Raw genomic sequence first — 13436 nt, 5'->3', positions numbered from 1 at the left:
CTCCTTCGCTAGGGACCGCGGCTCCTCCTCCCCGTCGCAGGGAGGGAGCCAATGGGGGCTGCGCGTCGCGGGGGGCGCTGGGAAGATGGCGGCCGGCAGCAGCGGTGGCCCGGGCGCTCCGTGCCGGCACCACGCGCAGCTGGGAGCCTGCGAGTCGCGCGCCAAGTACCGCGAGGGGTGGCGGCCGCGCGCCGTGAAGGTGCTGGGGAGGGGGGGGGGGGGCGGTGTCGGGCGGAGCCGCTTCGGGTGAGGGGCTGGGAGGCGGCCGGGCCTGCGCTGGCGTCCCCGGGAGGGAGAGAGGGAGGCCCTGGGCCTGCCTGCTGCGCGGCAGGAGCTTCTCGTTCCTGCAGCAGAACTGCGTGATTAGCGTATCTCTGTGTGCGCTCAGTGTACAACGAGCTGTAGCGGCACCTTAAAGGGCTGGCGTGAGAAGGGAAGCGCTTAGTTTGAAAAAGACCTTTAAGATCATGAACTTCAACCTGCATCTGTTTCCAGCCTCTTGTCAGGGAGTTGTAGAGAGCGATAAGGACTCCCTGAACCACCTTTTTTCCAACCTGAGCCCCTCGCAGCTCGCTGAGCTGCTCCTCATCAGACCTGTGATCCAGGCCCTTCACCAGCTCCGCTGCCCTTCTCTGGACATGCTCCGGCACTTCAGTGTCTTGGAGAGACAGGCCCTGAGCTGAACCCAGGATCTGGGGTGTGGTCTCACCGTGCCCATGCACACAAGGCACATGTCTTTCACTATCACCACCTTCCCATTAAATTTCAAACCCTCCATACTTCGTGAAGTCTCACAGCCTTTATTAAGTTCTTTTATTCTTTCAAGTGTCCACGGTGGGGCAGAGGACCGAGAGCCTTGTGCACCCACAGGGCTCTGGCCAGCACAGGCATCTACCCATCATTGGGCACTGGAGGATACATGGAGGAGAAACACTGTGGATGTCCCAAGTGTGGAAAAAAACCTTATTTGAATATTTTCTTCCCAGACAAGGAAGAGGCAGAAGGACAAACCTTCCAAAAAGAACCAACAAAAAAACGCATAGTGAAAGAATCAGGTTCCTTCAATCCCTGGTTCCCAAGAGAATGTAGGTGGGAGTGTGCTGCTGCCACAAGAAAACTTACATGAGCTGCCTGTGGAGCCTTTTTTATAGCAGAAGTTTGAGAGTTGATTTCCCAAACAGTTTCTGCTTTGTTCAGAATATGTTTTTTTAAGAAATATGTGTAACTTAGGCAGTCTAAATGTTTGTGTTTTGGGTTGTTTTGTTGTGTTTTTTGTTTTTTTTTAACAAACTCAGAATAAATTTCCTTTGATCTCAGGGGTGAACTGCCTGGCTGCCTACTGTTCATAGTGAGCCATCAGAAAGCTTTGCTTAGAGTCTATTATGTGACAGTCACTACACAAAGAAGAAGAGAATGGTTGGTTCAGTTTTTAATCTGCTGGGAGAAGACCTTGTTTCTCAGCATCCAGATTTTATCTGTGTGTCTTAAAAACATATGCTGTTGGATCACCATGGCAAGGAAACAGCTCTGCACACAAAGGATTTGCCCCAGGGAATTGTGGTAATTGGTTTTTAACTCCCTGTGTGGAAAAAAGCAGTTTTCCTCACCTACACGACTTCTTTCCCAATGAAGAAAACCAATTTTTTAGGGTTTTTTTTCTGTATTTTGACAGTACCTCCTATGAACTGGTTACTAGTACATCTTGCATGGAAGTTGGCCAGAGATGTAAGAGATTTTACTCAGCAACTGGCAGTAGTACTCTGACCTTGTGCAGAAAAGTCAAGTCTCATCTGTGTTTTACTATGCATGAGAGGCATGAGTTCAGCTCTTGCTCAGTGATGAAGAGGTCTCAAATAACTATGCATTTTACTGTCCTGCAAAGCAGAGTATATAGGGGTTTTCAGCATCCTGAGAGGATTTGGAAAAAAACAGAAAACATGGAGAAAATGCGTGCCTTTTGCAATAAAGCAAGAATGGGAATGGTTTTGAATAGTCCTTGTTTTTGTTTTTGTTTTTTTTCAGGTTTACACTATCAACTTGGAATCTCGCTATATACTGATACAAGGAGTTCCTGCATTAGGTGTTATGAAGGAATTAGTTGAACAATTTGCATTATATGGTGCCATTGAGGAATATCATGCTCTAGATGAATATCCAGCAGAGCAGTTTACTGAAGTGTACCTTATAAAATTCAAAAAACTGCAATGTGCAAGGTATTGGACAGGGCAATATCTGCCTCTTGCTGTCCTAATCTTTTACACCTTCTGTACATGAGAATGTGTTAAGTTTCTACAAAGTTGGAGTAAAATCCTCAGTTTTATTGACAGACTTTAATTCCCTTCAGGGTTGCCAAGAAAAAAATGGATGAACGCAGTTTCTTTGGTAGTTTGCTGCATGTGTGCTATGCTCCAGAATTTGAAACAGTCCAAGAAACTAGAGAGAAGTTGCAGGATAGAAGAAAGTATATAGCAAAAGCAACAAATCAAAGAGGTTTGTGGTTAAATTTCCTATAGAATACTGACTAAACTTCCTGTAAAATTTTAATATTCTTCAGGACTGGGTGGGGTTTTGGCTAAAGTGCCCATTAAAGAAAACACTTTTTACCTACCTCTTTTAAAGGTGCTATAGTGTGTTGATAGTTGCCAGATGCCAGGTGCCCACCAAAGCTGCCCACTCATTGCCCTCCACAAACTGGACAGAGGAGAGAAAATTTAACAAACCGTTCATGGACCAGGACAGAGATTGCTCATCAAATACCATCAAGACAAAAGAGGCTCTACTTGGAGACAAAAAGTGAATTTGTTTCTTACAAAATCAGAGCAGGATAATGAGAAACAAAATAAGCCCTTATAAATACCTTCCTCCCACCCCTCCCTCCTTCCAGTTCTACCCCGTACCCCAGCAGTGCAAGGGGACAGGAAAAGGGGGTAGTGGTCAGTTCATTACCCGTGGCTCCTCCTGCTGCTCAAGGACAGGAGTCGTCCCCCTGCTGCACCGTGGGGTGGCACGGGAGACAGTTCTCTGTGAACCTCTCCAACCTGAGCTCATCTCACGAGCAGCAGCTCCCTGGGACCTGCTGCAGCAGAGTCCATCCCATGGGGAGCAGTCCTCCCCAGACTGCTGCGGTGGGGGTCACTCCTCCATGGGGTGCAGTCCTCCAAGGACAGGCTGCTCCAGCCTGGGAGCAGGGCCCCTCTCTCCACGGGTCTCCCCCCGGATCACAGCCTCCTCCCAGGCTCCTCCAGGGGCTGTGGTGGATCCCTGCATCCCCACGGCCCTCCATGGGCTGCCGGGGCACAGCTGCTGCAGCCCGGCCCGCACCACGGCCTGAGGGGAATCTCGGCCCCAGCGCCCGGAGCCCCTCCGGCCCCTCCTGCGCTGCCCTGGTGTCTGCAGGGCTGCTCCTCTCGGAGCCCCTCCTGCCCCTCCTGCGCTGCCCTGGTGTCTGCAGGGCTGCTCCTCTCACCTTCTCGCTCTGCTCTTCTCTGGCCATGGTTACAACTGGGCAACCACTTCTTGTTCATTTTCCTCCTTACATCTGTTACCACAGAGGTGTTACCACTATTGCTAATCGGCCTGGCCTTGCCCAGCAGCACATCCATCTTTGGAGCCACCAGGAATTGGCTCTGCCGGATATGGTGAAAGATTCTGGCAGCTTCTCAAAACAGCCAACCCTGTAGCCCCACCACTACAAAAAAACAGGCCATGCAAACCCAATACAGATGCATTTTAAATATGTTTGCAGGAAGACATCTCTCAGTGTGTAGAGAACTATATCCTTTTCAAAGCAACTTTTTGGCTTTGGTTAAGACTAAAATAATGAAATTATTAAGTGTTCCTTCACTTTTTGTTTTCTTTCAAAATGTTACCAGAAATTTTAAGCACTGGCAGGAAATTTGGGATTTCACCCTTGTTCCAGCCTCCTCAGGCATGCCAAAGGGGCAGTTTTGGAAGGAATATGACTATACCAGAACCTTCAAAAAAATTTCTCCAGCCCACATCTTTGCACTGGGGGAATGTTAAGAATGGACTGTGTTTACAAAGGCCTCTGTACCACAGAGTTCCCAGTCAGCACACAAAGCTGGGCAAGCTGAGGAATAAGCAAATTGCTAAGCACAAGCTTCTCCTTTCTTGTGCTCACATGCTTGGGTATCATTATGCATTGTCTGAGAATTTCTAAAGGGAGTAAACCCGCTGATTTTTAACATCAAAACATCTGGGTTTTTTCAATGTTATAAACCAGCAAAGGCACTAGACTGGAAAACTGGTTTGAAAGTTGAATTTGTTATGTTTGAAGCTTAAAAAATAATCACAGAAGGGTAACCGGGAATCAAATATCACTGGTATTGTTTCTGCATTTATATCAAAAGTTTTGGTCTTGGGTGTTGGAACTAATAATTGCATGAAATAGTGAAGGTACTTCTTTTTTGTTGTTTTAAAGATTGCTTTATATTAAAGAAAGTAGAAGGCCCTAAGAAGACAGCCTCAAATAACTCTGAGCATGACTGTCCATGGAGTACATCAGAATCAAGTACGACCAGTAACTGGGATCCATCCTGCTTTACAAATTCTCCTGGGGTATCCCACAACACAGCATATCCATCTGGGAATCAGAATCAGAGCCTGTTAACATCTCCACACTATGATAACAATTGTGCTGAAATTTCTGGGTACTTTGGTCAAAACACATCTTTAACTCCAAGTGTACATCCAGGAGTGTACACTCCACCAGCTTCCTTAATGCAGCACAGAATGGTTCCAGCTTGCAATGGAATTGACAGGTTTATGCCTCGTACAACTCACCTACAAGAACGTAAGAGGAAGAGAGAAGAAGGTAACAAGTTTTCCCTCATTGGAACAAGTGAGGACAATACTAAAGTTGTTATTGGTCCACAACTACCAGAAATACCTAAAGTGGATATGGATGATGAGTCTTTGAACACTTCAGCTACATTAATTCGAAATAAACTGAAAGAGGTATGAGTTCTTAAAGTTCTGATAGTTTAAACACAGATGCTTGGTATACATAAAAATAGTGACTATCTGATAGCTTTATTCAGCATTTACTCATTTTCAGTTTATCTGCCATTTAAAGCTAGTGCTCTTACTATTTAACTTTTTCACAATCTAACATATTGCAGGCAATTCTACTCCAGACCTCTTACACTACATTTGAAAAAGTGTAAATGTCAGTGCATGTTCTTATGTGATTTTTCATAAACCACTTTTTTTTTTCCCCACATGTGAAGGCATGCTAATTTTGCAGGTAGTCCTGCTCACTCCAGTGTGCTACTTGTATCTGGTTTCTAAAAAGGCAAATAATGGAAGTCAGAGTTCAATGTAATTTTGCTCTAACATTTCTTATGCCATTAAAAGCTGTACAGAATCATTACTTCCATGCTGAGAAGCACGTGTTAGGCTATGTATCCTTTTATGGAGAATATTAATCAATTAGCAGGTCAGACATTCCTGATAGAACATTTCATTTACATTAAGATATGAAAAAGCTCCCTTGACTGACTAGATTGATTTTAAAGTGCATATCTTATAAACAAGCACCCTTTATATTAAATACTTTCCTAAAATACATGTCAAAATGCCTGTTTCTGCTTTCCCTTCATTTCCTGAAATACCTGAGTTTATAAAGCACATTAAACCTTGCTTAAAAACACCTGTTTGGAAGAAGGGAGATGACATATGTAATACTATATCACTGACTATCTGAAATCAGTCTGTGTAGTTAAACACAAAAATGGTAGTGCTGAATCTTCTAAGTTTCACCTCTCTTGTGTTTAATGCTGCTTTTGGTGTTACTTTCTTCCTCTAGTCAGCAGGAAAATTCAATGCAAATGTGATGATAGTAATAAATGGCTCCCAATACTCAAATCTTGGAGATGTTACCTTAGTTTAAAATGAGCATAAAAAAGTAATGGTTACAGGTTACTAATTTTTTTCCCCTCGAATTTAGGTAGCAGATTCTGTTTCAACATCTGTGGAAAAGCCAGAGAGCAGCTCAGCCAAACCAGTTGTAAAGCAGAGAAGAAGAATATAGATACTGCTGGCAGCATCTTCCAACAGTCCTTTTGTAAAGAATATAGTTTAAAATATGTATTTTTTAATGTAAAAAATAAAACTTTCTTTATACTGTATTTCCCAGTGATTCCCTGTTTAAATGGTGTCATTTTGTTACTTGGAATGAAGAAACCAATATACTGTATTATTGTTGCAGTGTTGTCCTGTGTACATAATATTGTAACATATTTTATAATATGAACAGAATATATGAATATAACAGAAGAACTCTATTTAGGTAGTTACATTAGTAAATTGATTTATTCTACAGCTTTAACAGCAAAGGAATACTGAAGCTTAGGAACAACTTGAAATATGACTGTTTTTACTATATGATGAAGAATGGCGAAGACCAAGACCCCTTTTAACAGTATTCAGCAGTGGAGTTACAACTTGGAGTTACTGTTTAGGAGTTTCCTGGAAAATTTTCTGTTCAAAGGACATACTGCTCTGTTAAAAAAAAAAAACAAACAAAACAAAAAACAAAAACAGCAAGTTTATTTTTAGTTAACTAAAGAATTTCTGTTTAGTCAGAAAAGGTACTGAACTGAAAGGTACTGAACTGAAAGGTACTGAACTGAAATGTGTATGCAGTGAAGACTCTCTCTTGCTTTTTAGCTTAGAAAAGGCAAATCCATAGCATTAATGGTACCATCACTGGCAGACCAGCCACAATTCAAAGTTGTAGCTGAAGGAGAAATTAAAATTTTAACTGCTTATCAGTAGAGGTGTGTCACCAAGGAATGATCTGGCATGGAGAGCAAGAAGGCCCAGCTGCAGAATGTAATAAACCAGATCAAAACAGGAATGCTAGAGACTGGGATGACGATGTACAGGACTGAAATTTCACTTAGTGATGAGATTAATATCTGCAGCATTGTGTTGCAACAACTCTGGAGTGGGAGTGCTTAGGGGACACCTTTGGATAGCAGAACTGGCACTGACAGGATGAACCCAACATTGGCCTAAGATACCCTGACATTCATAGGATTGGTGCAAGTGTCTGTAAGGAATTGGCTTGTGCAGTTCTTTTTTGAACCCAAGGTTAATGTACCTTTGTGTCTGGCAAACATGGGCCAAAGGCTTCTAAGAGAAGGTTTTCATCTCTGACTGCTTTTTCAAAGTCGGTAAAAGAAAGCTTGCCATCATGATCATAGTCCTACAAAAGGAAGGGAACACTTCAGCAAAGGATTATTACTTGTCGTTTTGTTTAACAGATGTTTAAAAAATATGGATTCTATTTTTAGTTAGATTTGCAAATTGGGGGTCATCAGTTTATGCTCAGAAAAGATCAGAGTGACTTGCCTCTACCTAAGGCAAAAAGGGTGAGATTGAAAAATTGAAAAGATGGGCTTAAATAAAAGGAGTTGGGATGCAAGTCCTGATTTAAAGTGAAAATTCTTGATCACCAGCAGAGAAGGGGAGAGTATATATTTCTTGATTTGATTAAAATATTGACAGACAGTCCCTGGCTGCTCTGATAGTCTAGATTAAGCACTGTAAGACAAGCTTCACATTAATAACCTTGAGTTTAGTATTCTAATAGAATACATACAAATAAATTGGATAAAGACATTTCATGATCAGTTGATAAAACACAAATGTACTTAAAAATGAAGTTACTGCAGATGCCTGTACTGATGGAATAAATGCAGCTTACACTTTTGAGTTTTCCACTTCTGACTGGGCTTTTGCTCTGACTGGGCATGCACAGATGTATATGAACATACACACATGCTAGTTTATACATAAAGTTTATAGTACATTCATGTACTATAAACTTTATGTATAAACTTTATGTATAAATTAATGATTTCATATAAGAATTCTGGGCTGGGACTTATTGGACCTGGATTATACTTCTGGCTTTCCTCAGGAGACTTGCAGAATCCCACTGTAAATAAGATACCTCATAGAAAAGTTTTAAGTATTGGTTAGTGAATGTTTGAAAGACCCTCAAGTATCACAATAAGTAAGTACTTGCCATTTTCTTCAGTGCTATCTCCACCAAGTCCTTAACTCCCTCATCAGGCTCTTCATCTGTTGGTTGTATGAGAAGGCTGTGTTTCAGCATTTGAAACATTTCCTCTTTCGAAATGTATCCATCACCATTCAGGTCATAAATGGTAAAACAATCTTTTGAAATACAAATAAATTTCAAGTTGATTACAAACTACAAACACATACTGTTCAAGCTGTTACATACAGACAGAAAATGTGAACTGTACATTATCAACTAAGCCAAATTTATCATATATATGCTGAAACACTCCTGGCAAACACTTGTGACTGAGCACTGCATCACTATGCACTAGTATCTTCTGTGGTGCTTACAGCAGGAATGCATATTTTACTGTTTGTGGTTGTACTGACACACTGAATTACAACCTGGGCACACATCCTAATGCTGTGACACCCATGACCGCTTTCCAGATGAATTTATATAATGCAGTAGGGATTGCTAATGCTGCAACCTAGGAACTATGGAAACAACATGCTGTCATTCTCCTTTTTCTATTGTTTTTTTTCACCCACATGCCCTAATTTTTCCCTGCTGCTTAAAATTCTCTAGTTCTAGCTATTTTTTCTCCTCTGTCTTTCTCTGTCATTACTGTGGAGGCTCTCATTACCATCTTACAGTTTTTCCATCTGTGCTTCCAACCTGAAGAATTGCTGGAGCTAATGCAACTGCTACTGTGTCCCCACTGTGCCTAGTAAATGAATGTTGGCACTGGTCTTGCTTGGCTTGAGACTGTTAATTAGCCAAAATCACACTAGAGATTCATCTGCTTCTTTCTAATTTTGTGTGTGAATACAAAAACATGTATTTTGTTGAAAATGTATGCTGTAGAATAAACTTCAGTTTAAATGCAAGACTTTGTAAGCAACAAAAAAAGGTTGTGGCTGTGGTAACAGCAGTTTACACAGAAAAAAACTGTCTCAGAGAAGCTATTTCAGAACACAGTTTCACTGCATTAAATGATACAGAAAAAAATTTTTCAATTATCAAATACTTAATAAGAGTAACTACTAAATTATAACAAAACCAATGTGTTATTTGTTATTAATTGAATCATTACCCCTAAATATCAGCATACAGATCAATCTTACATTTCATCTTCTCTTCCAGTGTCCCCCGAAGTAACACTGCTAAGCCTTCCACCCAGTCCGCCACAGTGATGCAGCCAGTGTTGCCTCTATCAAAAATGCTGAACACTAGGAAGTGTATTAAACACATTTCATATTTATATGATAGGGATACACAAAAAAGCAATGTTTTCTTAAATTCAGTGAAATTATAAATTATCTTTCTTCTTAAGATGTTTGTCTTCTTTCACCAAGGTAAGATTACTGTTCTTGACTCTAAGATGTAACAATGAAAGGGATTCTGCCCCTCAGTTTACTGATCTTCTGCTCCAGAATCCTGCCTGGTAAGATTTTGCCCCATCTCTTGCCTTCCTGACTTAAACAACTACAGGAAGTATGCTTCCATGCAGATGTAAAGCAAATAACGATAGCCCTTAAAATAAGGGATAATTCTGCATACAGATTAAGATTAAAATTACTAGGTTTTGTCTCGGAAAATCTTGGACAAAGTAATCCTAGAAACAATATACATTAAATCTACAAAAAAAAAAATAACCTCTTTTCTGTCATGTAACAAAATATTTTTCTTTTCCTTTCCCTAAGCAACTTTCAGTCTCACAGCTTCACTATTCATACAGCCTGTAATATAGTAATTCAAAACCAAGGAGTTCAAAGCATCCGCTAGCATCTGTAATAATTTGTATTTTAGAATTTTAATTAGTAAGTTGGCTGAAGGAACATCTCTCCATGCAGAGCCAAGCATTTTTGACTTAGAAGACAATAGGTTTGCTTTTGCAAACTGAAATCAGCTCCTTTGCTTGTAAGCATTAAAATAATTTTTAAGAATGTGTAAGGTAATGTGAGGTATCTTCCAAGAAACACTTGACTTGCTACATAAAATTGCAACAAGTTTTTATTTATGGCATGCAAGTAGCTCTCCTGCTAGAGACATGGAGAAAGTTGAACCAAGGCATGGCTCTTGGCAGCCCAAAACTGAAAGAAGGGCAGACTCATGTCTGCTCTGCATACTCCTCTAGACACCTCTACACCAGAGATCACTCCTTCAACTTTGACAGTGAATCCAAACATGTCCCTTGTTACCAATCTGTGAAATCACTGTATCTTCAAGGGGTTATTTGGCTCATTACTCTCACCTCCTTGTACTAGCTGCCCAGGCCCTTCAATGCTGTTCACAGAGCCTCTATTCCCACAGTTACCCGCTGTTATCAGAATGCCTTCCTGGGACTTCCAGGCCTGAGCTAGAGCTGTCGCCCACCAGCAACCGCAGCTCCCACTGGAACCAGCAGAGAAAGAGGAAAGTGACGCTGCCCTCCCCCGTGACGACACTACAGAGGCTGCGACAGAAACAGCCACAGGGCAACACAACAGCCTCTGCTGCTCTGCCTCCAACTAGAGCATGGGCTCTCCAGAACTAAGGGGAAACTGAAACGCATACTGAAAGAAAAGATGCCATTTTCTCAACAACTCCTTTGCTGTCCTGGGACGAGAGAGCGCTGTTTGGTATGGTCATGTGAAAAATGTGTATATTATGATTGGGTTTTTGCAAATATTAAAATGAATATTATATGTATTGTGTTGTGTTAGAAAGTATTGCTGTATTAATTCTCTTAAGTAGTGTGTTAAATATAGTTTTAGGTTATAAAAAATGTTAAAATAGCAACTATGCTATGTAGGATACTTTTTTTAAAGACAAGACTTGCAGTGAGATAGCAGCCACAGGACACCTAAATCTTTCAGAGAAAAAGAATTTAATGCCCTCTTATCAGAAGAAACGAACTTCTTCCAGCCTCGAAGGCGCTGTTAGGATTCAGAGGAAGAAGCTGACGATGACCAGACAGAATCCTGTATTTGAATGGAATTTATGCATCATGTATGAAGTGTATGAATATGCAACAGGCTATTGTTTTTAAGGGTTAATCCTTTGTTAACAGGGTTCCTTTTTCGGGCTTGTGCTGCCCAGAAAAAGGTACCCGGACGTCCGTAGCTCTTTGTTTCTATTGTCTCATATTGTCCTAATTAAAATTGTCCAAATTATTATTACTCTAATTGTATTACTATTTTTTATAACCATTTTATTACTATCAAACTTTTAAAATTTTAAAAACCAATTTTTTCACAGACACCCTCGTAGGGTCGGCAGCGTCATCCCAACCCCTTCCACGGCGCTCAGAGCTGCGTGCGCGCCTCACCTCGGTCCAACACCGCGTCATCCGTCATGCCAAAGGAGTTGTACAGGGTGTCTCGGAACACGGTGCGGTCGAAGCCGGCCCCAGCAAACTGGCTGCTGGCCTTGGCCACCAGCGTGTCGAAGAGCTTGACCAGACATTCCACTTCGCTTTTGGTAACTGCCCGGTCCAAACACAAGCAAACACAGGTTGTAAGTTAAGCTTGGTAAAACACGAGGCAGGCACAGGAACACGCCAGGACCGTGACACCAACACCACCCCCCGGCCCCAACCGCTGATCCTAAGGGGGTGCCGGTAAAGCGCCTCCCATAGGAGGCGAACAGGGCCCCGCAGGATGAGCACGGGAACAACGAGGGGCGGCCGGCAGCAGCGGCGCGGCTCCTGCAGCCTGGGGGAGACTCACAGTGCTTGGTGGATCGGCTCAGCGAGTCCACCAGGAGCTGCTTTCTCCCCTTCCTCCTGCCCATGGCTGCCGGAGCTGCTCCCGCCGCCGCTGCCTTGGCAACGCGGGGGGGCGGCCGCGGCCTGGGGGTGCCGCTGGGCCGCACGGGCCGGTCGGACGTAAACACACGCACGGGCAGAACAGAGATCGAGTGTTAACACGCATTCAAAAAAACTGCAGTCGTAAAAAATAAAAGAACTGCATTTCAAATTTCTAAAAATATTTGTGGGGAAAACCAGCTAAAAGTTACAACGTACAACAGTGCTTGTTCATCTGCTGTCAGAAGGCGAAAATATATTAAACCACACTTATTCCGACATTGCTTGTTTTCTACTTTGTCCCTCTGCTGAAACTTGGAACATGGGTGTAGGTGCCACCCCAAACCCCTATCACTGTCTCACGACTTCGGCGTGGGCACACGGGGAAAGCTAAAAGGCTGAGACCAGCCTCCACTTTCCTTCAGGAAAAAGGACATGCAAGAGCAGACTCAATGTATTTGTTAATGTATTGCAAACTGAAGCAGTTCCCTTTCAGTACTAAAGCAGCTTTGCTGGGAACTGACAAAGCCCATAAGCCCCTTAAGCGGCTACACCCCTTCCCAAGCCTGACAGCAGCACTCCAAGCCTACAGCTGGGCAGAACAGATAGTTACACTCACACAATTAAAATTACATACCAGCTTAGGTATTTGGAAGACTGGGTCTCATTTCCATTTTTATTTCTTTCTGTGGCAGGTGGTTGTGTAAAAGTCAAAAAAGGTATCACACAGGACAGAGCATTTATGCTATGGTTCATTACAGGTTCTTTTACCAAAACTGCAACACCACAACTTAAAACAACCCCACCAAAACTAAACACAAACCCCAAATCAAACCCCTCTGTTCACTGCATATCACCTTTATTTTAACCTCACTGACAAGTGTCTAGAATTGGTAACATCAAGCCCAAGAGTATAAAATAGTTGATGAAAATATTACTATTGTTTAGATGCACATTGCTGCAACTCAATGGTTGTATTCTCCCAAGAACTTGAAGACAATTTCTCTGTACAATGGCAATATGAAATCACCTTTCTCCCACAGATTTTATGGTTTGCAGTAATAATCAATGTCCTGAAATTCTTGGCAACACAACATTTGAAACATTCGTATGCAATAGAGGTAAGTTCTAAGTTAGCACCTGTGCAATGGAAAAATGGGGTAGATGAAAAATACAATCTATATTTGACTACTTTGGATGGATGGGCATTTGTTAAAGGCTAACAGAAGGCCCAGCAATCAGTATTTCAATGGAAGATGTAGTGAGAATTTCATGTAAACTAAAATCAAATGGTTGCTCATGTTTTCTTGTGGGCATATTTAATTTAAAAAAGCTTCTTTTTCAGTTATCTAAAGCAACTAAACTAAAGTAAACAGCAACAGCTTTATGAGTTAGGTCAACGTTCTGTAGCCCTCAAGTACAAAAATATAAATACAAACTGTTTAAACAGTATCTTTAATGAGATTCTGGCAGTAGTTTTTTTATCTAACAAGACACCTCACATAACAGATCTGCCACTGAACTTGCTCAGAGTAAAATCAGCTTCAATATGAAGCTGTTAAGGTATCAAAACCTTGCTTTTTACATGCT

At 41.9% G+C, this 13436-nt stretch overlaps 2 protein-coding genes across 3 annotated transcripts; one reads left to right on the top strand and one right to left on the bottom strand.

Annotated features, from left to right (window-relative positions):
• Nucleotides 1-85: 85 nt before the first annotated feature.
• Nucleotides 86-6149, top strand: RBM48 (RNA binding motif protein 48; the record flags this gene model as incomplete). The annotated part of the gene is made up of 5 exons (XM_084203338.1): nt 86-199; nt 2023-2213; nt 2345-2490; nt 4442-4977; nt 5969-6149. The coding sequence occupies 5 exons, from the start codon at nt 86-88 to the stop codon at nt 6050-6052; spliced, it is 1071 nt and encodes a 356-aa protein (XP_084059464.1). The 3' UTR covers nt 6053-6149.
• A 213-nt stretch (nt 6150-6362) lies between these two features.
• Nucleotides 6363-11844, bottom strand: CLXN (calaxin). 2 transcript variants are annotated; one of them, XM_084210178.1, is made up of 6 exons: nt 11770-11844; nt 11370-11525; nt 9184-9288; nt 8057-8208; nt 7127-7231; nt 6363-6522 (listed from the first exon to the last, which is right to left on the bottom strand). In XM_084210178.1, the coding sequence occupies exons 1-6, from the start codon at nt 11831-11833 to the stop codon at nt 6472-6474; spliced, it is 633 nt and encodes a 210-aa protein (XP_084066304.1). In that variant the 5' UTR covers nt 11834-11844; the 3' UTR covers nt 6363-6471. The 2 variants fall into 2 exon arrangements, with proteins under 2 accessions (XP_084066304.1, XP_084066305.1); XM_084210179.1 differs by having other exon boundaries at nt 6418-6517.
• Between the last annotated feature and the right edge of the window lie 1592 nt (nt 11845-13436).

Source organism: Fringilla coelebs, assembly GCF_963513975.1.
Source record: "Fringilla coelebs genome assembly, chromosome: 1".
Taxonomy (NCBI): domain Eukaryota; kingdom Metazoa; phylum Chordata; class Aves; order Passeriformes; family Fringillidae; genus Fringilla; species Fringilla coelebs.
This window is presented reverse-complemented; position numbering and strand designations above follow the sequence as displayed.